Source organism: Hydra viridissima, unplaced genomic scaffold, assembly GCF_058129835.1.
Source record: "Hydra viridissima isolate aposymbiotic clone 2 unplaced genomic scaffold, HvirCarnegie_v1 scaffold_8, whole genome shotgun sequence".
Classification (NCBI taxonomy): Eukaryota; Metazoa; Cnidaria; class Hydrozoa; order Anthoathecata; family Hydridae; genus Hydra; species Hydra viridissima.
In genome coordinates, this window is record NW_028324307.1 from 14,420,716 (window position 1) to 14,448,469 (window position 27,754).

The following is a 27,754-nucleotide window of genomic DNA, read 5'->3' on the forward strand; positions in this document are numbered from 1 at the left end:
TGGACAAAGTTCGGGGTTTAAAGGTCGTCATTCATTTTGATACAAAACTGGTCAAACACTATCGAACTGACCAAAAAATGTCTGAAACTGTAGAAAGGCTTGCTCTCAGTATATCATCCACTTAGGTCAATGAACCCTTAGATTTCTTGCTAGGAGTTCTAGAAACTGAGTCATCAAAAGGGCAGGATCAGGCTATAGCTATTCAGAACATATTTGAGTATTATGAGCTCACTGACCAGATCATTGGTTGTAGTGCAGATATAACGGCCTCTAATACTGGAAAATACAAGGGGACAATTAAGTTCTTGGTGGATCATGTGCTTAAAAGACCTGTGCTTTGGCTGCTCTGTAGGTAAATATTTTGATAACATATTTTAAAAGTTTGTTGCACTAAGCTGTTGCAAAATTATAACATTTTGTATCTTTTGAAAATTGATTATATTTGGATTATATTCAAGGTTCAACAAAATCTCCATCACGTGCAATATATAAAGATTTTCAAAAAATCTGGCCAGAAATAAGAGAAAGGGCAAATAATGTTGATCAGTTGCTGTTTTTCAGTTATGAAAGAGAGGAGTATATGGTAGGTACTGATTTTCATAGAAGGGTATTAGATACTAAGAACTTCTGCATAACAGCCCTAAAACAAGATTGCTTTCAAAGGGGAGATTATAAAGTTCTTTGTGAGCTAATAGTCATTTACCTTGGTGGCTATGTACCTGTTTTCCAGTTCAAACAACCAGGTGCCCACCATCAAGCAAGGTTCATGGCTGATTGTCTATTCTTGCTTACAATGCAGCTGACTTCAAAGATAAATTTAAAGTTGAATAATAGTGAGAAAGATATCCTCGAACTGTCAACTGACTTTATTGTCACATTTTAAGGAGCATACTTTTTAAAGCCTCCTCTGGCGGCCCAGGCTCCATCACATGATTTGGATGCTTTTAAGCTGGCTTATGAAATGATGAGTAATAAGCTACATATATCCAAGTATGGTCCCCTGGGAAAGCTGCTCCATGCAAGCCTGGTCCATCATAGTTGGTACCAGACCCCACAGCTAGTTATTCTTTCAATAGAAAATAGACATTTAGAACTGAAGGAAAGAGCTGGACTAACTCAGAAGCTGCTAGGTTTCAATTGTCCGCAACCTGATGATTTTGAACGGGAACAACCTCAACCTCCAATTCATGTGGTTCCTATGCCAGCTTTGTCCGACTTTACCACTAAGGACTCCTGGCTGCTCTTCACATACCTACGGGATAACTACGGGAGTAATCAACACATGGATAAAGAATAACTCTATTTTCAACATAAGATGGAGAATCTAGCAGTAGTAAATGACAGGGCTGAGCGCCATATAAAGCTTGTGCAAGATTTTTGTGGCTGAAAGTCATGAAGAAAGTCTTCTACAGGATACCATGTTGTGCAAAAAAACCGAAAAGAGGTTGGAAAAGACATGAAAAAAAGTGATTCTATGTAATTTTAATGTGATTTTTGACTTTATTTGTATTTGTTGTAAATGACAAGTTATTTTTTTGTTGTTGTAAATGACAAAGATATTTTTTTCAGAACAAAAATAAATGTAAATTGGACAATTTTCTACTATTCCACTCATAAGTTAGGGGCACCGAAAGGTAGGGGGGGTGGCGAATAATTCCATGGAACCTCGCATATGATAAAAACCTTGTACTGGAACTCCTTGACTTGGAGACCTAAAAATTTTTTCGATGTATCCTGGGATCAAATAAGGATGATTGAGAGGGTGCATTCGAATTTTTTTTGGTCAAGTTAAGAGTGGGACACCCGTAAACCACACTAAAAATCTTAAAGGATTTAAAATTAGTCCTTTTGATCAATTAATAATCAATCCATAGTTCATTTTCCTTTAAAGAACATTCAATCATTTTAAAAGCTCAAATTATTTAAGAACAATTTCATTATTTATAGTGGTTCTCCCCTTTTTTATTCCTGTTTTTTTTGCAATACTTTAAAAAACTAGTTGTTGTCACAAAATTTGATACCCTTTGAAAAACGTCTCGTCTGAAGATTTCAAAGGAGCTATTTAATTGCTATAGAACAAGCATACAGAAAATGGCAAACTACTAGAAAATACTTATTTTGCTACTGAATACTTTAAGAACCAGTTAAGGAGCAAATTCTTTTTTATACCTCTTATGCATTTTAAGACTTATTTGATAATAAGTGCAACTTCATACTTTCTTATCTCAAGTTCATACTTTGTTAGTTTGTTTTTTTTTTTTTTTTTTAGAACCCCCTAAAAAGGTCAGATCTATTAAGGTAACAAAAACTAGTATCCAAGCACTTTATTTTATACACCAATTTACATGACTACTTTGCCACAGATTTCTTATTGTGTTTTTTGGCAAACCGAAGGTTGCGTAAGAATTTTGGGTCGACCTAAAACAAAGGTTTGTAATTAAAATAACAACAACAAAAATCATTATAATTTAAAATAAAAAATCACAAATTATACAAATTAAATTATAAAATGTACAAAATAAAAAATCTAAAAAATTCTCACCCCTTTTAATGAAGGATATTTGTTCCTCAAAGGTTTTTTAATACCATTTCGATGAGCTTTCCTTGCTAAAATATAAAGAAATGACATTTAACACCAAAAATCAAGCACATAAATATTCTCCAGACTGATATATTGGCTTCTAAAAAATAGGTATTTTTTCATTTGTAAATCATGTAAAGGATAGAAACAGCATTTCAAGTAGTAGAGATTTTTTGAGGAGACTAACAGCTTGTGTTAGCTTCTTTTTTAATGAAACTTTTTTAAACCCTGATACTTTAAACTTGAATTGTTCCAATTTAAACTTAGCTACAAATACTATCTCAGCAGATAGATTTCTTAAATTTTATCCAACAGATCAAACTGCAGTTGAGAACCCTTGTTAACAAAAACTTGGTACAATTTTTGAGCAGCGAAAGCTTATTAAATTTGTAATTATCCAGTCCTCAATTTCTTTATTGTTTGTTTTTAAAGAATTAGTTTTCTTTCACTGAAAAATTTGGTTTAATTACATTAATTGTTAGAGTTACTGTAAAATGAAGCTAATTCAATTGAACAATTGTTCAACTATTATGATTTGCATTTTAACACTAAAACTAAGGACATCATAGTGCTTTGTTGCCTCTAGGCAACCCTAAAGAACCATACAGTATTACTTGGCAGAGTAAATAAACAATAAACACATGTTTTGTTTGCCTGGATCAGACTAAAAAACTAAACTAATGACTGCTAGGAATCGAACAACCAGCCTGGAACTTCAACAAGAAAAATTGTGAATAAATTCAAATGCAAGTTTTTCCTTAAAGGCTTCAAAACAAATTTATTTTTTAAATTCAATTTACATTAAATATTATCTCCAGTAAATTAATTTTAATATAAATACATTTTTCTTAATGAGATTTTGATTTTCTTAATGGGCATGGAACTGTTTACAGACTTTAGCATGGTTGCGTTTTCAATCAAATTTGAATTTGTATGATTGCATAAAAAGCAAATTCCTGATCACACTGTTCAAGAGTCAGGGGAGTTTGTAGCTGAAGTGTGGAATCATTTGTTGCAAATCCAGAAATCATGAATTTATCATTGATGAGTTAGATTTTAAATTTTATTACACAAATAAAAAGTTTAATGCTGGATTTTTACTCAGATGAACCAAAAAATGCATCAAAAATTAAAAAATATAAGACCAAAAGCAAATTTGAAAAGAAAAATTGTTGTGAGGATTGGCATACCCACTTTTGGAATATCTTAATCATTTATCATTCCTGCAGGACTAACAATTAACCAGACAGTGTATAAAAATGAATTCATTGTTAAAAGATTGATTGCTTTTGCTGACAAACATTACAGCAATGGTAATTATGCAATTTGGCCTGACTTAGCCTCTTTGCACTATGCCAGGAGTGTGACCAATTTTCTGGATGAAAAAAGTATTTAAAGTTATTGAAGTTGATAATCCAGCTTGTGTTCCAGAATTACAGCTGATTAAGAATTTCCAGTCCATCCTTAAATACACATTGTATGAAGGCAATTGAGAAGCTGAAAATGAAGATTAACTGCAAAAAAGAATATATTCTTAAGAGAAATTTACAAAAATTTGTCCAAACATGTATACAAAAAAATCAATGCAGTATAATATAATGGCAAATAAGCATTATTTCAGTAATGAAAGTAAAAAATAAATGTATTGCTTATTATTCTGTAATAATTTTATGTTCATTAAACTCTTATTTGCACTATTACTGCTTATGTTTACTTTGCAGCAAACAAAGTCACCAGGGGTTAAATACTGGAATATAATTTAATTCAATATGAAGCATTAGCTGTTGAACAAAAAATGTAAGATAATCATATCAGATTAATTTCCTTGTAGATTCATAACACGAAACCCCAGAATTTGAAATTATATTTAAATTTTGTATCAGTTAATTTAGTATAAGTTAACTTCACCTTGAGAAAATTGTAAAAAATGTGAAGATGTAAAAAAAGTAAAGAACTGAGTTAGTTTTTAATACAATCATTTTGAAAATTTTGTCTCAGAAAATAAAAAAAAATTTAAGTTTTAAACTAAAATAACAGTTCCAATAACTTAAAAATTTTTTGTGTCCTTTTTTCTATAGTTCAACATGCTGATCTTAACATTAAGAATTTATTTTAAAGAAGTAACTGCATCTTAAGTAATTCAAACTATTCGACACTAAATTTCGCATTTTAAAAAAACATTTTTTACTTCAGTAACACTTGCCAAGAGTGTTTCTTTCTTCAAATTAAAAAATTAGAGATCAAACACTTGAATTACACCAGATACAGCATTCACTTACTTTGATTATGAGCGGTGTGATTCTTGGATTTGGCCATGATTAATAATCAAACACTAAAAAAAAAAATTTTAATACTGTCAAGATATACCTTATACAATCGAAGTATTCTAAATGTGCATATAGCTTTTTAGAGTTTGAAATAGTGCAGTAAATGATCACCGATAAAATTGTTTAAGTAAAAAGATTTCATTTTAATATTAGAGAAAAAACACAAAAATGATAATTGTGCAAGTAGCTATGACTGTGTGTTTCAATGAGGTCAAAACATTTTCATTTAAATTATCAAGATACTAGAGATAGAGTAAGATAACCAATGAGTATTGAAAGGGTAATCATTACCTTTCTCGTTCAAAATTAAATGGCAGTGAAAAAGAAAAGTTATCGTAATTTGCAGAATGAAGTAGACCTAAATTTTAATGCATTTTGAGAATAAAACTTATTCCGTAAAGTATTTTAAAACCAGAAATCAAACTTTTCCAAGAATCTTTCTAAACTCTTACTTTACGAACTTAAATCGTTGAGCCCAATTTAAAATTTTAAAGGTATGCAGGTTCATATAAATGTAATTTTCTATTTTTACATAAAATGGAATAAGAACTAGGGGTGAAAATTAAAGTAGAACGCATCAATAGCTTACAGAAGTTGCGTAGCGTAAGTGAAACTGTACCAGTAAAGTGGACAAGTGAAGTGTCGTGAATAACGTCTTCAAGATGCTATTAGCGTATTAATATGTGTAAGGTGTTAATGTATGTAGGTGTAAATGCATGTAAGGTGTTAATGTATTTAATATGTTAAAATGATGCGATTGTAAAACTATATAAAAAGGAATAGAGTTTGTAAAATGGTATGATTCGCAGTCATATGGGAAAAATAATATCGAGTTCATAAAGAAAACAGTGATTCGTTAGTGTCTTAGGGAAAGTTAAAATAATTCCCCACAGAAGTTGCATACAATTTATTCCTCAAGAGAAAATTTTTAAAATTTTATAAGTAGCTATATCCACACAGATAAAAATCTGTTATTTAAAACCTGTGTTTTGTGATTTTACAGACAATGAAACTACGTGCTCAAAAAAGTATTGTTTACAGAAAATTTAGTTATCATTATTGAAAGAAATATTATGGGTGATACTCTTCAAGGTGCAAACATATAGTTTTTTAGTAAAAATGAAAAAAAAAATGTGAAAGTAGATGTCAAAAATGCATTTAACAAAATTTTTTTTCCTTGAACATAATCTTTAAGCAACAAAGAAATTGTGAGCCTATGAGATTCCAGATAGTTATTTTTTGGATATTATTCATAAAAGTCAATTCTATTGATTTATAAAGAAAAAAAAAGCACATTTTCTACATATTTCTTCATAAAGTCTTTTTTTCTATTCAAGAAAATGGAGTTGGTTTTTTTTTCAAAATAATCAGTGGAACTTCATATAGACTTAGATATACGGTTTTTTTTAGAAAGCTGATTTGTACAATATAATAAAACAACGAAATATTTAGAAGAGCACCCAAAATGGCAAACTTTTTTTAAAACAGTCAATAGATTTTCGTAAAATTTTAAGGATATCTTTAAGGATATTATACTTTTACTTTCATATATTACTTGCATATATTTTTACATTTCCCCTTGAAATGCATGGGTTAAATTTTGTTTAACTTCAATAATTTTGTAAAACTTTAATGTATTTTTGGTTTTTTCAGTTCAATATCTTTAGATTTCAAGGTTACAAGCAGATTCTTTGCAAATTACTTTTCTGGAAACTTTTAAAATTTTGAAAAACAAGTTATCTTCAGATTTACATAACCAGTTTGATATTTCAAAATTACAGTTGTGTGCAAGAAGACAAATTTGTTTCCAGGTTCCATATGCAAGGAAAAAACTTAAGAAAGTCTTGACAAAATTAAATTTAAGACAGTAATCGAATAAAAATGACATTGTTGAAAAAATGACTCAAGCTTCAATAAATATTTCTATTAATGTTTTCAAATTTTTTATATGTAATAAACAGCTAAATTTTTTCAGATTTTCCGAGCACAAAAAGAAGAGAAAAAAAAATCTCTAGTGTAATGAGTTGACCATCTTTAAATTTTGATTAAGCAAGCGAACGATTGAAGCGCTGAAAAACTGACGAAATGCGTTTTATGTTCAGTTCATCCTAGTTAGCACTTACAACTCAAATAAGTCTTCGGGCTTCAGAAACAGGCCATACTTCAAGTATAATTAATGATTTAAATTACACATTTCAACAGCAAACCTGGTAATAATTTCTACGGTAATTTGCCACATTAACTTGTCTAATTTAAATGTCGCATTGAAACTAAATGTCTGAAATAACTTAATATAATTCCTCCATTTCGGATCTGCCATAACGAATATTGCAACTCTAATATATTAATACAAATTTTTATGTAATTCCACTAATTTTTCGACTTTTAGCAAAGTTTTTCAAAATTTCTCCCACTGTGTTTTGTGATGATTTTTTACGGTGAGAGGGGGTGGCGGGCATCAAATTTTGTGACGCAACAATTTTTAGATTTTTAAATTTTTGCATAAAGCAATGTAAAAACAAATAAATAATAAAAATAAATAAATAATAAAGTTGATGGGGGTACATAAATCACCGAAGCAATATATTTTGAATTTTAAAAAAACCTAATATAATTCTAAAATATTAATCACAAAATTATAGAAGAATAATCTGGCTTTAAGAATATATAAATATATTCATAAAAAAATACAGTTCAATTTTATTCTTTTAAATTAATGTGACTCTTCAAGTCACATAAAAGTTTATATAAGACTTCCACACGGCTAAAACTCAGACCTATTACTAGTGTAAACTGTATGAAAAAGTTGAGGCCGATACGCTTTTTTAATTTTAAGCAAATGTTCTATATTCTACATATAGAATGAAAAATCATCAGCCAACTTTTATAAACTAATAGACCTTCAGTTTTTTCTTATGGTTTGCACGAGTAATAGTCCTAGATTTTTGTTAACATTTTAAAGTTTACAAGATAACAATTTTTTTTTTTTTTTAACATTATCATCAGATTTTATTCAAAAAGAAGACGCGAAGCTGCTTTTGTTTTATATTTCAAGTAATTCTTTGGTTCGCTTTTTTTTTTTTTCATCTTGCATTTCAGTCAACAAATGTGCAACAGCCATTTCAGTTTCCACATTATTGGCATGAATTGTGGTAACCGTATTTGGAGCTGCGCGATTTGTAACTAAAGGTGCTAAATATTCGTCATCGTACAGTATACTGATAAAATAAGTAATGCATTAATGACTAACACTTTAATCTCTCCTGTATTCTCCTGTGTACGCCACTGATCAAGGCTCCAAAAAGAAATACTTACAAACCGCATCATTTAGCATTTAATTTAGCGAACTCCTCATTTGCTCTAAAAATTGCCCTAAAAAAACTAAAAACATTTAGGAAGATTATGAAACTGATATTTTGAACACTCTTTCCTATTAATCTAAAGGAAATCCTAATATGTATTACATATTTATTTAGTTTTCCCAAGATCAGAAAAATTTTCGTCTGATGGCAGCACAGTAACATTACCACAGTAACAGTTTCTTAGTTTTTCTCCTTTTCTTCAAAAGATCAACTGACGTTTAAAAATTATGGTCTCAATTAAAAAGCAATTCTATTTGTAATCCATACTTCTTAGCAGTTAGCGAAAACATGGAAAGACAACAGTTCTTTATTATATTACATGTTACATTTTTCATGATTCATGGTGATAAGTTTGAAGAATTATCTCTAGAAGACATGCTTTGAAGTGTTTTTGAAAACCTTCATTTTTCCAGAATTCCGCATGGAACATCAATATTTCAGCGTTTGCTAAATTATTAGTCGCCACAAAAGTAATTCAAGTAACAACAGAAAAATGTTTTTCTCTAACATTTGCATCAATTTTTTTCTGTCTAGTGATAGATTTCCTCCATGCCTGCCAACAAGCTTTTCACTTTCTAGGTCGTTTTACAAAACTAATCAGATATACTTACTGTGTTTTTTAACACCATAAACAATCAAAACAGTGCAACAAGCGGTGTAAAAGCCACCATGTTGTTCACATCGCTATCTGTCATAAAACAGCAACTCTGATTGGTTAGCTTAATTTGTATGTATTGGCAAATACTTTGGAAACAGTCCAGTAGATACTGCTGATGCTGTTGCTGTAAAATGCTGTAGATGCAGGAACTAGAATTAACATGAGTAAACTAGTTTGAAGTTTATATAAAACTACCGCCTCAATAAAGAACTTAAAAATAGAATATATCGTTCAATGGCTTTGAAAAAAAAGGTGTAAAAAGCCATAAAAGGATTAGTTAAATGTAGTGAAATGCAAAGCGAGACTGATGCAAATAAAAAGCTATATTTCATTTTTACACTAGTACTTCTTTACCTAAAATATTTTTTAAGCTTTAAGTTAAATTTAACTTAAAAATGGACTTAAAAGTTGAACAAAGTCAATGTTTCAGCTATTTTGTGTTAAAATTTGGAAGTATAATTAAACTTATTCAATGTAAATCTCTTCCTATTGTTGACTCCAAATAACATGCATAATTGGTTTAGACATTAGTAAGCATCGGTATTTATACCGCAATAAATATAAATTCATTAAAAATGTGCTTTCTTACAATTATTTTTTCTTTGTTTTGGGAGCTGTTTTTTAACCAAAATTATACAAAGTAATAATGCACTTATTTTAAATATTTATTCTTGAGGGAATTAAACTAGCCTGTGATGAGGAAATTACTGTAGAGGAGGATCAGAAACCACAACAAGCTTTTGCTGATGAGTCTGAGAAACACAACTACTGGTAGTCCATGCTGAGGATAGACCTGCTACCCCGTCAAGAACATCATGCTAGAATGTTGTTTGGAACTGTGCCCTCGAAGGCAAAAATACCTGAAAAGAAAAAGAAGAAGGTTTCCAATAAAGACAAAAGGCCTCCCTAAGACAGATGAGGGCTTAAATAAATGAATCACTCTTTGAGATCCATAGGAAATGGTTGAACAGTTACAGACTCCAGGATCTAATGATATAATATATCCATGTCACCTTGTAAAAGTAAAAACTCAGCATATGTTTTCAATTTTTTAAAGTTATTTTTTCTGAGCTAATTTAAACAAATTTAGTTTAAAATTGAAAACTTACACTATAAATATTCTTTATTCCCTACATATAAAAAATTAACAATTTTAAAGTTAAAAAACCTTTTTTACATTTATGGCCCATCTGTTGTAATTTTGGGATCTTTGTGCTTAATTATGATTATAATTTTTTTGTATGAGTACAGTAGCGTGCAAAAGTTTATAAGAACATGGGGATATTTGCCCAACAATCCCAAAGCACCTGGAATAAATCACTTTTATTAGTCGATTTTTTGCCTTTCAATTGACGATCAAAATATTCCTAGAGATGTTCTGCTGGATTTAAATTTGGGTTTTGAGAAGTTCAGTCCGAAATAAGAATTTTTTTCAAATTGAAAAAATTTTTGATAGAATTTGCTCAGTGCTTTAGATCGTTGTCTTGCTGGAAAATCCAAGCACGAGGCATTTTCTCTTTTCCATTTGGCAGCATAACATTCTTGATTATATCTAAATATAATTGATGCATTGATTTACTTTCAGTCTTGATTCTATTGATCCACTTCATAACATCGATTACATCTAAATATAATCGATGCGATGAAGTGGACCATTGAATCACGACTGAAAGATCCCAAACCATTATTTGCTCACCAGGTTTAACTGTTGGAATTTAATACTTAGGAGCAAGTCTTTCATCTTTCAGACGTCTCATGTACTTGATACCATTGCTACCAAACATACAAAACTAATTCGTCACTGAATAAGACTTTTGACCATTCCTTTGTAGTCTAATTCATATGATCTTTTGCAAATTTCGTTTGGGCTGAGCGATTATTTAATAATATTAATGATTTCTTTGCAGAACGATGACCAAACAAATTATGCTGACGCAGGAGACATTTTGTAGTATCTACGCTGTACTTAATAACATATTTATTGCTCAAAATGCTGTTTAATTCGACAGCACTTTTGCGGGAATCTTGTCCTGATTTTCTTACCAAAGATCTATCTTGATGTTCTGTAGCTATTTTTGGCCTGCCTGAACGATGCTTGTTTTCAAGTGTCTTTTTGTCTTTATATCTCTTAACTTGCACGCTAATTGTTGATTTAGCCACCTGCTCAGAAATTTGCTTATAAGGAACCCTCTTCTCTACAGCACGTATTACTTAATTTTTCTTTTCTCTTGACGATTTCTTTGATTTTCCCATTATATTTTAAATTCAAGTTAAGTTAAATATTATATCCAATAAGTTAATTTTAACATAAATACATTTTTCTTAATGAAATTTTAATTTTCTTAATGGGGTATGGAAATGTTTATAAACTTTTGCACGATTATGTTTTCAATAAAATTTGAATTTCTTCATTCCATTACAAGTTACGATGCTTAGATTTTACATTCATTACGATGCTTAGATTTTACATTCAAGCGCCTGATCATAAATTTTATATATATATATATATATATATATATATATATATATATATATATATATATATATATATATATATATATATATATATATATATATATATATATATATATTGTACCGTTGCCTTCATTTTATTATATTTCTTAGCAGTTTTTCAATACCCGAAATCACTTTCATGGACTTATTATTAAACTTTGCTCAACAACATAAAAGAAGAAACACGAGTGTGAGAGAAAAAAACAACCTTTGTTTTCTTTGCAAAAAAAGTACTTTTTAAATCCATTAGATTTTTGGAAATCAGTTATATGGTCTGATGAAAGTAAATCTAAACTAAACAGTTCCAAAAAAGGACCAAATGCAAGGAAAAGAAAAAGAAAACCGTTAGGAAAAAAAACTTTAAAAGCCATCATCAAACACGGAGGTGGTAAGGTTCATGTTTGGGGCTGTTTCTGTTATAATGAAGTTGGTAACAGATTCAAATTTAAGAAAAATTAACTGGAGTTGGATATGTAAATACTTTGCGAAACAATCTTCTGCAATCCATCAATTTATTTTATGCAATCCATTCATTTAATTAAAGACAACTCATTTAATTTAGTTAAAGACAATCATCCGAAAGAAGGCAGTAAGATTGCCAAAGTATGTTTCGAAGAAAATGAAATTGTAGGCTTAGTCTTTTCAAAGCCCGGATATCAATCAAGTTGATAATATTTGGTATAATTTGGATGAAAAGTTAACAGGGATGAACAGAGTACCAACAAACAAAATTTCTTTTTAGCTTTGGAGGTAGCTTGACAAAGTATTGCTAAAAACTGTTTACAAAGCCTATTTCATAGTACTCCTCGTCGTTTGCAAGCAGGAATTGGTGCCCAAGGAGTTTATACTAAATATTAGTATAAGTAGAAAATAAAAAATTGGGATAAATGGATAAAATTTTGAATACTTCAGACGCTTCCAAATTTCATGGTTTTCTAAAAATTTCTAGTTTTCTTAGAAAAAATATTTAATTTTGCAAGTATTTTAGTTTATATTATTAATAGTTGTTTTTATGGTTTTCTTTTTTCTTTTTTTTTTTTGTAATTTGGTGAAATTATTTAAATCAATTGGTTTTTTTTTTATTGCTATGACGTATTTTTAAATAAGGGGTATGAATAATTTGGTCGCAGACTGTAACTGATTGTAACGCTATTTTTAAGTGTAAATCTTACCTTAGCAACTTAATGTCTGAATCGGTCATAAAAAAGACAGATAGTGGCATCCTGCCTGAACTCCGATAGATAAATCCTTGAAATAAAAAACAATGTAGTAAAAGCAGTTAAATCTTTTCCTATTGATTCTCTCTACTTAAATATTATTAGATAAGGAATGAATTAAATTCTAATTCCAATAAATGCAGCTAACTAGCTAGCTATACATAAAATAGTAGCTGGAAGACTTATATGCATGCATGATTGTGCCAGTATATAATAAATTTCAAATCCAAAGAATTATAATGACAGAAAAGTTTGGGAAATTTGGTCTAAGTTCAGGGACCAGCTGGAATCTTTTTGCTGAAAATACAGTATTTGAGGAGTCAGGTAGAAATCCCCATGTATCCTTAATTAACTTCTAGCTATGTAAATATTTATAGAGTATAGTAATATACATACATTTCAATTTAAAAAAATTTAATGTTGACATTTCCTGTGGTCATAAAATTTACAAAGTTACATTTGAAAAAAAAAAAAGTTCCATTAATTATATCAATTACTGTTCTCACTTATCTGTTAAACAATTCAATCATATTTATTCCATTAAATAAATAAACTATAATAAAGTGTGTGAGTAAAAAAGATATTTAATAACCAATTCAATTTCTTTAAGAAATACTATAATAAAATTTATCCAAATTTTATTTTAGAAGAAGCAGTGGTTGTAAAGCTGGGCAAATCAGCTGAGACCACCCGACTTCATATTGAAGGTGAATTTTCAGAATTTTTATGGAAAATTTTTCACTAATTATTTTTAATATATTTATTTAGGCTTGATTTTTTAAAAAGGATGTCTAACGTTAAGGTTTTGCTTTTTTTTTTTTTTTTTTTGAAAAAAAAAAATTATATCAGTTTTGTAATTAGTTGATTATTATGCAGTCATCCTTTTTATCCTATTATTGTATATACATAATGGTATAAAAAGTCCAACAGTGCTCCAGTTAGTAAATTGTATATAGATAATGGTATAAAAATTCTCCAGTTAGTAAATTGAGATATGCTCTTAATAAAAACTAAATAGTTTTTTACAAAAAGTTTCTTAATTTTGATAAGGAAGCTAAAATATCAAAAAACCAATATTTTAATTGTTTTTTTTTTCTAAAATAGATAGTATTAACATAGATAGTAACTTGAAAACAATAATGTAAAAAGATACATAAATGCACTTTTTAAATCAATTTTGAAAAGTATTTACATTGATAGTGATAGTAGAAATCACTTACAGGATCATTTTGCTTGAAGAAAATTTGTCATCATATTTATTGATTATTGGTTTTAAAAATGCTTTTGTAAGTGGGCTGATATGCATCCTGGCACTCTGGTATCTTTCAATTATATTTTCAGAGGCCTGCTGTAGTTACAAAGTAACTTTAGTTTTATGACACTAAGTATAATGCTAGTATTACAAATAATCAAGACCTAATCTTTATATATCATTACATGTAAGGATCTTTATTTATCAATACATATAAGGATTGGACCATTGTAAAATTCCCAAATCCTTGTGATTTAATTTCTTTAAATTAACTTTAATTTTCATATCAAAAGTTAAAAAATTGAAGAAAAATATTGAAAATTTTCATGTTAATAATGAAAAGAAATGTTGAGGTTTATCTTTGTGAGAGAAGCTTTTAATTTCTTAAACTCAATAATTTGTATGACATCATGTTATCATAACACGTCTTTATCATGTTTATGTTTTTTTACTCCTTGAAGTTATGTACACATCCATTCATGTTTTTTGATGTTTTTAAAAGCATATGCAAAAAAAAAATTCTTACAAAGATTGTATTCCATGATGTATCAACCTGGCAGTCAGTCTAGAGAATAGTGTGTATTCAGTATTTTATTATTGAGTTAAGAAAAAGTTTATGCTGAATTATTGTTGAGATATTATTATGATCTTTACAATAAATTATCCTATCTTTATCTCTTGTTGGATTTTAGGAGATGATGAAAACCTAATCTTGATTTTACCATTGTTTATTAAAACTCTGTAAAGTAAAAAAATTGATCAACTTTTTGATAAATAGTCTTTTACTTAACTATCTTGTTTTATTGTTTTACTCTAAAACAGCTAATAGCTTAAGATTTTTTTTACATGATATCCAGTCTTGAAGTATTTAGACTTTTTCATCATCTTCATTTTTATTTACTGCAACCATTTAATTATTTTTATACCTGTAAAACTAGATTCAAGCAAGTTTGGATACTGTCCTTCCCAAGCTGGCTTTCATTTATCTGTATGCAAGCAATGTCAAAAGTTGATTATGGTATCATCCTTACAAAGACATTATGGTGAGAATTTTAAGATTTAAAGTTTAAAAACTTGATGCTCAGTTATATTTATTTCTAAGATGGATATATATGGAGCCTTTACTACTATCAAGCTAATTTGCTGAATTTAGCTTCTGAAATAAAAGCCAAAATTAAACCAAGTTCTATACCTTAAGTTAAACCAAGTTCTATAAGATTTTTACCTTAAGTATTTATGGAAAAAAACTTTATCACTAAAATTATACTCTTTTTTTTACCTAATTTTTCTCACATAACTTTTTCCCTTTTTGAAATTTACATTAAGTAAAAGTGTGTGCAAATTTATCAGCTATTAAGATAGCTTAACTAAATATTGCTCCATTTGTTTTTCAGATAAGCAAATCGCTTCCTTATTTTAATGACATCTGATTGTTTCACTATTTAGGCGCATTTCATTCTGAAAATCTTAGAGAAGTTTAAAGAATTTACCCATGAGCATTAAATTGGGACAAATATTTTCTTTAATACTTTGTACTTCCCTTTAAAAAAATGTAGTGTTGATTCTAGTTTGATTAGATGTTTCTTGTTAACATTGATTTCATAATGATCTGCTGTCAAAAATTTGATTAAAAATTTGAATATTTTGTGTATATGTATTACTTTTAAAAGCCATATCAATATGAAAAGAATCAGTTGTTTCCAATAATTTGACATCATGCTTTTGTGTGCCAACAGCCTTTATCCACAGCTATGATACCCACTATGCCCTATAATGCATTTTTAAATGCTCTTGCAGACGAATCACAAATAAAAGCTTTAATAGTCATGTACAGCTGTTTATATCCATTAGTTTGCAACTCATTCATTTCAAGAATAAAATCTTTAATGTACTCATTCAAACATGCTGGTTTTCCCTGACCATACCAAATTGCAACAACATGGTCCTTTTTGCTCAATTTTAAATAAAATAGGCAAAATTGAAATTTTTTTACAATTGTATGTAGATGCACCATCAATATTTACAATTGTATTAAGCTTTTCCTCAATATCAACTAGTAAAGACATAAAGTATTGAATTACATTCATAGTAACAAGACATATAATCACCTCCACTAACACTTCAACCACTTCAACTTTTCGAAGAGATTTTTGTAATGTTTGTCTACATCGTTGGTAGAAATGAAACAAATATGCCAAAGGGATTTAAAAGTGGACTTAAACCATCAACTTCTATGCAGTATTTTAATGACTACTCATTAAAAAGTTTTTGTTGAAGTTTGAGGATCAATATTTCAGTACAAGCTATATACATTTGCAATGTCATTAGCATCACTACAACTTGATTCGGGTTTGTTTAAATAAACTTCAATTTCATTTCTTGTTGAGGCGATTGAAGACATTAATATCACTGTACGCATCATTAGATACATCAGAAATATCTTTAATGGTTGAAGATCAAGTCTCACTTTTCTCTTGTCCGACAATGTTTCACTCTTCGAGTATTTTATTTTTTTCAGTATATCTTTTTTATTTCATATATCGTCTCTTTTATAGGCTTTTGTCACATTTTGGCATTTTAATCTTGTTTACTTCTAATTTTGAAAGAGACTATTATAAGAAATTTCTATCTATAGATGAATGATCTTTACAGCTATTAAGACATGTACCAGAAAAAATCTGTGCGTGTTCTGATGTGGTGTTTACGGAAACCGTACATCATTTAAAATAGCTAATTGTTTTAAAATGTGATTGTATTAATGTTGTTCAAAATTTAAACAACTCTGTTTTTAAAACAATTAGCTTTAATTGAAATGTCATCAAATCAAGATAAAAAGCGAGAAAATATTTTGCATTTTCTCGTTGAAAATCCTGGTGTATCAAACAAAACAATTTCTAAAGAGCTGCAGATTGCTTTGAGAACAGTGCAGAGCATTGTGAAACGATTTAAGGACACTGGTACAATCAGAAGAAAATCAGGAAGTGGAAGAAAAAAATGTTTTGTTAGACGAGATCTTGGTAAAAAGGTAAAAGATACCTTAGACAGAAAACCGGAGTTTTCTGTTCGAACATTAGCGAATAAATTTAAGACAAGTGCTTCCACTATACAAAGAGTAAAGAGAAATTGTGGTTATAAATCTTATAAAAAGAAAAAAGTTCCTCGTCGTGAAGAAAAGCAAGAAAATGTTGCAATTCGATGTTCAAAGCTGCTCTATAAAAAATTATGTGCTAAAAAATCTTGTTTGATTATTGACAATGAAACTTATTGTGCTGCATATTTCCGATCTCTTCCAGGACACCAATATTATTTAGCAATTAATTGCAAGAAACTGAATTCCAAATATAAATGCATTGGAATGCAAAAATTCGCTAAAAAATTCTTAGTTTGGCAAGCAATTTGTAAATGTGGTGAAAGAAGCTCTTGTTTTGTGACTACGGGAACAATTAACACCAAAATATACATAAAAGAATGCCTCAAGAAACGTCTTTCAAAGTAGATTTTGTTGAAAAACACTGCAATCCACCAAATTGTCCCGAACTACGTTCTATCGAAAGATAATGGGCTCTTGTCAAAAGAAAACTAAGGTTCAATCTAAAAGAAGCCAAAAACATTAAAGACTTCAAAAATAAATGGATGAGAGCTACCAAGAAAGTCCAGCCGAAGACTGTGCAAAAGCTGATGTCGAGTGTAAAACGCAAAGTGTGTGCGTTCTCACGTACAAAACTTTACAAACTTTCTTAAATGAAATTTAAAAATATTAATATTTGTACTTTCAAATTATACATAACATTCAATATCGAAATACAATAGTTAGATAAATATCCTTTATAATGTCCGCGCAGATTTTTTCTGGTACATGTCTTACATCTTGATTAGTTTTCTTTTAAATTTTCTTTGAAATCTTCTTTGAAATTTTGTTTAAGATTAATAGTACAGTAAAAGAGCAGTTGAATGCAGATGAAAGTATATTTTTATTTGCACTCGTTTAACTTTCTAACTATGTTCTGAAAATAAAATTTTTAATTTAACATTTGAACAATTCTTTTATTGATGCAAATTATTGAGAATATATCTTATTGGTAACGTGTTCAAACACTTAATTCATGGTACAACAAAAATGCATTTGACAATTTATCTTAAAGTATTTTAATCACCCTCTGAGGTAAATATAATGATTCAAATTTGTCAATTCAAATATTTTTGATACAAGAAAAAGCTTACGCTCATTGAGTACCATAATTTTAAATATAACTTTTAAATTTGTCCTTGCTAATATCTTTCACCATCAACATTTAAGACATCCAGACAAAAATCTTATGAAACTTTCCAAAGGGTAGCTTTATATTAGTTGTCCATTGGTTTAAGTAAATGGCACGTAGATTCAACCAATAGTTTTTTTTTAAAGGTCTCAAAAGTAAATCAATGGACATACAGTGTTTAGAAGTAAACATTGGTTCATTGTTGATAAAATTGCTGTTAAAATAAGATCCATTTATAGTTTATTTCTGCTGATATCAAATATCAACACAAAATCAATGTTGATTGACATTAAATCAAATCAACACTTCGTTTTTTAGAGGATTAAGAAAGAGGTAAGAAGCTAAAAATATCTTTATTATTGGTGCTTTTTAAAGGTTTTTTTTTTAAAATAAGTTGTAATCTTATGATTTTATTTATAGAACTCAAACATATAAAGTTTCTCAGCTCTGTGAAACCTGTTTCACCAAAATGTTATGTTCCTCATGCACATTTATCTACAAATGATCTTAATTCAGCAGTCTCTGAAACCAACACCTCAAATTTTATAAAACCTGTCAAGTTAATGAATAAAAACAGCAAAACATGCATTCGTATTGAAGAAATTGATCCAAATGAAGAAAATGTCAAAATTGAAGAAGTTCCTCTCACCATTCCTCACTTTATAAATCCTACTGATAAGCTAAAGCTACCAAAAATTACTCTCAAAAAATGTGAGGCAAGCAAGAGCAAGTTGATAAGTCCTGTAACATCACCTTGTATTTCATTAAAAACCAAGAAAAGTGTTCATATTAAAGGTTTGGAGTTTGAATATTTGTATTCCAGTAAAAATTATAAATCAATAATTCCAGATTTTTATTGTTAAAGGGATCTTCTTTTTTATCTGCATGGTTTTATAAATGATGTTTTGTCTCCTGAAGAAATCTGATATTTTCTCATAATGGTTTCTTTTTTGTAAAATAAAAAGGTTAGTGTTCACCAGGCCTTTCTAAAGCTATTTTCGTTTTCTGAAATTCCTTTTCATTATCAAAGCAAGTAGAGTTCTTTACTATTTTGAAGAAAGTGTTTAAAATAACTTTGATTTTAAAAAAATGGGGGTAAAAAGGTTTTCTGGTCAAAAGTTACAAACAGCTTTGTTTTAGTGTTGTTTTGAATAAAAAATCTAATCTAAACATCATGAGCTATTAACAGCTTATAGCAGTTGTTAACTCCCATCATTAATTAAAGTTTTCAATGATATGTAATAATTGTTTAGATGTTCATAAATGATTTGTTTTTCAGAATATGATGCAGATAAACATTGTGGTGTATGGATTGCTGATCAGGAAAAAAACTGTACACGCTCTCTCACTTGCAAAGTAAGTTGACATGTAATGCAAATTTTCTGTAAACTTATCTATATCTTGTATTAAGATTCATAATTTAACTAGAAGTTTTTTTTTCAATTACAAATTTCACTTTTACAGACACACACCTTATCTCTGCGTCGACAAGTACCAGGTAGGTCAAAACATTTTGATATTCTGTTGGCAGAACATCGAGCACGAGTTGCTTTAAAAGCGCAAGAGAATGTTTCATCAAATAGTCGTAATAATACTCCTATGAATTCACCTTATAGTTTTGATAAGTCTATACACTCAAGTGGCTCTGTGTAAGTTTTTCTTTGAATCATTTTATTTCTTTGTTCTTTAAATTATTATTTTAAATGTTTTAATATTTAGTGTAAAAGTACACAAATTATTTTTTCTAACTCTTTATATAAAAAGTATTTTGAGATAATTTTAGAGCATGTTGTAAGTTTGATAAATATTGTTGGTATTAATTTGTTATAAAAATTATTTTGTTAGGTGATTAGATCATGAGACATGTTATGGTATATTTTGATAAAAACATCTTTTTTTAAAACAATATTTTCTTTTTTCCCAGATTGAATATTGCTAGTAGAGAAAAAGAATTGCCTGGATCCAATCTCAAATCTCCAAAAAGTATGACCCTTTTTAATGGATTATCTTTTTACTTGAATTAAAAAAAAAAAACCCTGTGGCACATTTGCTTTAGCTAATAAGCCTTTTCTTATTTAGCAAATTTTCATAACCAACTTTCACCTTTCACAAAGCAATCAGATGACATTTCTGACGAAGTTATAGGCTCATCAAATCTACCAACTTTATTATATCACCCAAGACCAATTAAAGTATGGATTTTTTTAAGCTTCATTAGCATAAATTGAATACATAAAAGGTTGTTATTAATACTTAACAATCAGTGGATTGTTTTTTAAGAAATCTAAAGTATGCTTAAAATGATGTCTACATGAGAGTGAAACTGGACAAAGTTTGTAAAAAGGAGTGTTTTTTTTTTATTAGAAGCATAATATTATATACTTTACATAGTGTAAAAAAAACTTTTTTCCTGCTAATAAGAACAAACCAAAAACACTTAAGTTCTAAATTCTCAATTATGGTCAACAACAGGTTGTGAGGCAGAGTAATTTTTAATATTATGTACTTTTAAGCAAGAAAAAATGTCTACCTAAAATGTGCTTGACCAAAGGTTTTTTAATTTCTAAGTTTTTTATTTGTTTACTATGAATTCAAAAGTAATTACTTTATCTCACTGTGTCAGTTGCAAATTAACTTTTTAAATTTTATTAACAAAAAATTGGGGAGGGAGTGGTCTGTTAATTATACATTTTTTCAATATTATAAATAAACCCAATTGGGTGCCCTGTAGCATCAAATTAAAGTTGGATGTACAATTAAATTTGTTACAATTGAGTTTTACAATTGAATACAAGTATAAACATAAGTAATTTTCAAATTTAAAACTAGCTTAATAAGTAAAGCATTTTATGTTAACCAGTTATTTGAAGTTCAATTCATTATTTGTAAAAGCTTCATTGTTGCGACAAAGTTTTTCATGTTTTTTTTTTTTTCTCTATCACCAATCATATGGTTCAGTGAAGAGTTAAGCTCCCATAATAGTTTTGAATATCTGAGTTTCACAAACTTATATTTGATGTTGAAGCCTTAAACTTTGTTCGTTTTGTTTCTTGTTCTTTTTGCTTGTTAGTCTTTTTAGTTATGAAATTTGATGTATTTTTGAAACAGATGATTTTTAGATTTGTACAAGGAAAGTCTTTACCATATTGAAGTTCTAATTTTTTTTTATTTTTTTATTTATTGATTAAGCTTTGACATCTAAGTTTGCAGACTCAATCTTTTTTGGATGTATGTCAGATGTTGTCATTTGTATCATTGTGTCTTCAAACTAACTGCAAGTTTCTCAAAGTTTTGTGACATTTTAGTTTCCTCATTATGATTATTTATATTACATTATTCTTATTTATTTATTTTCAGACCACTTGATGCAGTTGGTCTGAAGAAAAGATAAGAATAATGTAAATTAACAGATCAGACAAAATGCCAATTTTTTTTTTACTTTATAACTGAATTTATTATTTATTAATATTTATTTGTTTTATTTAATTTTACGGTTTAACCAACAGTGCTCTACATTTATTTTCTGTTTTTATTTTTTAGACTTATTTAATACACATTATTTCAAAGTCAAGATATTTCCTTAAAAACGTATTTAATTATAGTGTTAGAACTATCTGCCTGTAGTAACTTTAATTGAGCTTTTTAAGTCTACTGATCTATTATGATGATTCTGATCTTGGTAAAACTAGTTCATACTTTCATCAATTTAACATACTTTCCATTGTAATAGTTAATAACATTTAGAATGATGCATAGATTCACTAGCATTCAAATTGATGTAATTATTCTAAAGGTGTTCAACAGTAGAAAACCAATCATTTTTCATTTTTCTTTTTTTTTTTTTTTTTTTTTTACAAATTTGAAGAAGACTCCTTTTATAGGTTATTTTTCCTGAGTGATCCAAATGCTTTTAATTTTTGCCAGATGAAACTTAAACTGAAAGCAACCGAAATTTAATTCCAGGAGAAATATTCCGAAGACTTTTCACTTATATTTGTGTTACCAAACTAAGAAATATTCTTAAGTATCTATTTTTCAGAGTTGCTATGACTCTTAAGTATCTATTTTTTCAGAGTTGCTATGACTCTTTTTAAGTGCATTCAAAACGTTTGATTGGTTGAAAATTTACTTTTGAGAAATTTTTGTTTCTTCAGTGAACTCTCTGCAAAAGACGGCAAATCGGTTAGATTTCTATATGTGCCATTTTGTTTTAATTAAGCTAGGGATTCTCGAAACGTTTCGGGAAAAATCAATCGAGAAAATTGTTACGTTACGATACGAGAGGTTTCGATCAGTTACGAGAGCGATTTCGAAAAATCAACTAATTTCTCGTAACATTTCGTTACGTTACGGGAAATTCCCGGTTGTTACGAGAATCATTACGAGAATGGTTTCGAGTTTCCCGAAACTTATTTTTCCCAAATTTTCATTGTCTCATTACGAGAATTATTTGTGTTTCGGGATATTTCGGGTTATTTCGAGTTATTTCGAGTTCCAGAAATGATTTGCAAAAAATTTGATTAACCAGTTAATCAGTTGAAGTACGCATTTTTAGGACATTTGACGAGCGCGACAGCTGAATTTCGATACATATCGAGAAAATAAAAAAAATAATAATAAAAAATGTTTCAATGGTCATAATTTGCTTTGAGGATGGTTTGCTTTTGCAATGTGACGTAGTTTGAAGAAGCGATGAAGTTAAAGAAATAGTCAAATCGCGAAACGTCATAGATTGTTCGGGATCGAACTCACGACTTTCTAATAACGGGACACATACCTCAGACCGCTCGACCATTGAAACAGTGTAATAAAATTTTAAAAAATTACATTATTTAAATTATACATAGTACATTTACTTTTTAAAAAATTAACAAAAAACTGATGAATATAAATACGTTAAAATACGTTAGCTTTTCTACTTTAATGTAATTTAATACACTACAATAGTTATTGTAATTGTTTTCATCAAAACAATACAATTTTTATTGTAATTTTATTTCATTAAAACAATACAATAGTTCTCGAATTTTATTGCATTGTTAGAAGAAAAACAATACAATACTTATTGTAATTGTTTTTCATCACAACAATACAATACCAAAGTAAAATTTTGTTATTGTTTCTGTAATATTACAATACAAAATTATTGTTTTGTAATGTGTAATTGTATTTAATTTTTACAATTACAATTACAATAGTCCTAACCTTAGTCTTGATAAGTAATATAATAAAAGACTTTAAATTGATATTTTCAACCTTTAATTGTGTTTTTTAAAAAAAGAAAACAAAAATGTGTACTTCAACTGATTTACTGGTTAATCAAATTTTTTGCAAATCATTTCTGGAACTCGAAATAACTCGAAATATCCCGAAATATCCCGAAACACAAATAATTCTCGTAATGAGACAATGAAAATTTGGGAAAAATGAGTTTCGGGAAACTCGAAACCATTCTCGTAATGATTCTCGTAACAACCGGGACCCGATCGAAATAAATTTCCCGAAAGTTTAAATACTTTACTCTCGTAACTCAAACACATTTCGAGAAGAGTTCCGTTACGAGTCTCGTTTCGTAACGTATCGAAACAAAAATAGTTTCGAGAATTCCATGCTTAGTTTTAATGTTAAATAATTTACTCTCACATAAATAGGAGAAAATCTAAATGTGGCAACGTTACCATATTTTGCCCAAAATTTGTTACAATACCTTCTGATTTTTTTAAATTTGATTTTTAAAAATTGATTGGCTACTGACACATCCACAAAGTTGACAAAAATTTGTGTAACTAATTTTTCTTAAACAATTTATAAAATACGTGAAATAACGCTTCTAATAAAATCAAATCCTTTTTCTGGATTTCGTCCAGGTTCACGTTTTTTTTAGTTGTTACACTAATGATAAAAATGAAAAAAAAAAGAATTATTCAAAATTGTTTAGATAAATTCCTTCGGATCTCGAAAAACTAATTTAAATTGTCGCTTCTTTTCACGTCGCAATGATCATATTTATTATGCTGCAACTTCTCTGATTGACCAACTTAAAACCTCTTCTTCAGCAAGGTATTCTTGTGTTTTAAACTTTTCTTCAAAACAGTATCAAAAGATCCCATACGGTTTGAATAATTTCAGTCGCTTCATTTTTAGTTGTGCGAATTTCAATCTAAAAGACCCCGCAAAAATAAAGCAAGAAGGTATTTCATTTTTTAAGTTTCTGGTTTCGACTTTCGGTTTTTAGCGTTATTAAATTTAATTGTTTGTTGATGATGCGAATTAATTTATCGTTTATTAAATTAGAGAGTTCAGAAGAAAAAAAAAATTATATTACCAGTTAATAAGCAAACTTTTCAAAATTTTTATAACTTTGAAAAGTTATTATAATCTAAAACTAGTTTAATGTAATTTTGTAGGAATTACTTCTGTTATTCACGATCCCATACAGAAAGGAATATTTCATAAACAGAAAAACAAAGCAAATAGAGCAAACGGTACTAAAAGACAATTATCTCACAACGATGTTCAAACGGGGATTATTGCTGACTCATTAAGTTACTCAGTTTCCGCAAAAAGACGGCATTCTTCAGAAGTACCTACGGTAGAGACTCATTCATTAGAAAATCAAGTGACTTTAAACGTTTTATTGGATAGCCAGACGAATTTCTCTAAGCCGGTCACTAATCTTCCTTATCTAAATAAACAGTCTGCTAGCGTTGCGTTTATGCACACTCCTGCTATTGATCACATTTATAATCGACGCTCAAAATCTGCTAATGCACAAATCGGCAGTAATGTTACACTAAGTTCTGTTGGTTTTGTCATGACAAAGAACCTAGAAAATATTCCAGCATCTCAAAACAAAGGTCTTGTTCTGCAGAACTCTATTGAAAATTTATTTTCTCCAAATTCTATGGAAATGCCTGCCCCAAATGTGACCATAACTCAAGGCATGTTAGTATCTTTACCCACTGCTGTTTTGCCGAGTAGCTCTAATCAGAGAGTTTACAGTATTGCTTCCCAAATAAATGACTTGATTAATCAACCTAAACCGCTAGTTAATACAGTCTCTTCATTAGGTCTTACACATAAGCAAGTAAGTAAAAATGTATTTAAGGTTCATAAACACCGATTGCGTCGCAAAAAAATGAAAATTTTTAAATTTTTTCAAAATCGTTCACCACATCAAATTTTTTCCAGAATACAACTATAAAGATGTTTTTAATCTGGAAAAATAAAGGGTTTTAAATCAGGCGAAGAGGATGGCCAGATGCATTTTTCAGTAATTTGAAGTTCATGTGAGTCAGGGAAGGTTGCAACAACCCAAGGAAAGACATAAGACTTCAAAACATTGTCTAGATACTCTTTAGAGCCCATTCTCAAGTCTGGCTTAAAAATAACAGGTGGCATCTTTTCTCCTTAAGAGGCAATGTGTCCGAAAACCATGGACCTTGGCTGTCCTTGGTGATAAAACGATCAGTTCGGTTGTTGCTGGCTGGATCAGCAGTGAAATAATTTTTGTCTGAAAACAACATAGTTGGTGTTTTTATCTTCAACATGAAGGAGCTTTTTGGAATTTTCCAGTCTTTTTGGTTCTGTCCAATGACCTTACACCAATGTTCTTTCTGACAACACTTCTCATTTTTGCTTTAAACAAATCCTTTTACCATCCTTGTCATTTGCCATCCTTTTCATTGATAAGAACCCTTATTAACCCGGATTTTGACTAGCTTGGGTCTGACAACTGAAGGCTTCGTAATCTTGGCTTCAATTAATATGTCCTTGTTCTTTTAAAACATTTTTGACTCTTCAAATTATTTTCAGAAAAGGTCTAACTTCCTTAACTTACGTGAAAAGGCCATTTCCATGTTGAACAAAGTAACTATTTCTTCTTTTTTCCTTTTTTCAAAAGATTCTTGGTTTCAATTCTAAGAAATAGGATTATATTATGCAATAAAATTTTTTTCGATAATTTTTTACACGTTTTTCATTGAAAAGAAAGGAAAAAAATTGTAATAACTTTTTTTTTTTCCGATACAAACGCTCTTCAAAAACAATTGTGATTTTTTGTGACGCAATCTGTATATAAAACATTTTGTTCTCGGTTATCGCATTTATTGCTGCTGTAGTATTAATACTTGTTACATTTTCGTCCAACTTCTTAAAGAAATTTTAATACTCGGAAGCAGAGCAACCTCAAACTACACAATAACTTTCTTATTTTTGGTTCGATTTCCTTACGAAGTTAAACATTTTGTCTTGTTTATTCTCATGATTAAACATTTTGTCTTGTTTATTCTCATGATTAAACATTTTGTCTTATTTATTCTCATGATTAAACCCAATTTAATTTTTTTTTTTGTATTAGACACTAGCAGATGCCAACTTATCAGCGGTACAAAATGGGTTAAGCCAATCTTTAAAGAAATATTCGTTAGATTGTAATATTGTTGATCAGCATCCTCCTAATGTGAGCTTGCCTTATTCGTTGAGCTTGCAAGGTCTTTCGTCGTGGGGAAATGTCGAGTTGAGAGAGACCATAACAGATCATAAAACAGCTACTTTTAAAAGAACGAACAGTACTATAGACGATGATAATAAACTTTTGCATAAACTTATTGTGCAGCAGGTGGAAAAAAAAGGTGAGTGTAAGCATCTACCCTTTGTGGTTGAGTTAGTGGTTGACGCTTATTTTCTCGCTACTTTTTCATTATTAATATAAAGTTTCGTAACTTGAATTGGCTTAAGTTTACGTTAAATCTTATAGATTCGTCAATTCCTTCTATATCATCCGTTACACAAATTTTACAAAATTCTCAAAGCAATATAAACACATTAAACGCTGCTCCTTCAAGACAACCTTCATCGAATGACAACTTGCAAACCACTCACCTATTGAAGCAAAAAGCTCAGTCGCAACAATATATACAACACGGCTACCAACCACAAATTTTACCCAAGTTATCTTCTGCACAGACATTAGCTCAATACCCTTCTCCTACTGTTGGTCAAGCCAGTCTCCAATTTATTAGTCATGGCTCTTCATCTAATGGGCATATAAGCTAGCTGGAATACCTTATTTCGGTTGTCCAAGATTTATCTTGATTGTTATAAATAATAATTTGCTTTTAATTGAGCGATTCGGAAGCTTCACTCTCATTTCCTCATTCTTTTAGAGATAATGATTAGTTTTTGTTTTTTTTTGGTTTTTTTTACTAAAAAGTTTAAATTTTTAAAAAAAATAAATGCTCCGTTTTTTTACAATTTTTTTCTATGAAAGAGGTGTCCTCCTCTAAGAATTCACGGATTTCATTGGCGTGGTGAAGTATACACAGGGAATTGTATAATATGTATATATTTTTTGGCCAGTCAAAAGGTCCTTTCATCGAAAAAGCATGTCTCGTAATAAAAGTGTTTTACATGACGGATTTTCAGCACGGTTAGTTTATGGCCGGTGTAAGATTTTTTTTCCCCTCCTCTCATTGTTAAACTTCTCTATCTTTATTTCTTGTTAGTAAAGGGGCATATTACGTCAGTTCTAAACAGACCATTTTTTTCAATGATGATTTCTTTGTAATATGAAGGTCGCCCAA

The 27,754-nt window shown here is 29.2% G+C and overlaps 2 protein-coding genes and 1 pseudogene across 2 annotated transcripts; 2 read left to right on the plus strand and 1 right to left on the minus strand.

Moving 5' to 3' along the window:
* Positions 1 to 883, plus strand: LOC149885256 (uncharacterized; annotated as a pseudogene).
* A 1,426-nt stretch (positions 884 to 2,309) lies between these two features.
* LOC149885257 (large ribosomal subunit protein eL29-like) lies at positions 2,310 to 5,285 on the minus strand. Its single transcript, XM_090096585.1, has 4 exons — positions 5,200 to 5,285; positions 4,861 to 4,913; positions 2,543 to 2,607; positions 2,310 to 2,418 (listed from the first exon to the last, which is right to left on the minus strand). Exons 2-4 carry the CDS (start codon positions 4,895 to 4,897, stop codon positions 2,350 to 2,352), a joined length of 171 nt encoding a protein of 56 aa, XP_089952711.1. The 5' UTR covers positions 4,898 to 4,913; positions 5,200 to 5,285; the 3' UTR covers positions 2,310 to 2,349.
* A 7,318-nt stretch (positions 5,286 to 12,603) lies between these two features.
* Positions 12,604 to 27,572, plus strand: LOC145195067 (uncharacterized). The gene is made up of 13 exons (XM_090096138.1): positions 12,604 to 12,983; positions 13,307 to 13,366; positions 14,850 to 14,954; positions 18,591 to 18,965; positions 19,450 to 19,526; positions 19,635 to 19,819; positions 20,095 to 20,153; positions 20,250 to 20,362; positions 24,109 to 24,230; positions 24,315 to 24,361; positions 24,578 to 25,257; positions 26,530 to 26,803; positions 26,929 to 27,572. Exons 1-13 carry the CDS (start codon positions 12,854 to 12,856, stop codon positions 27,225 to 27,227), a joined length of 2,526 nt encoding a protein of 841 aa, XP_089952264.1. The 5' UTR covers positions 12,604 to 12,853; the 3' UTR covers positions 27,228 to 27,572.
* Positions 27,573 to 27,754: the final 182 nt, after the last annotated feature.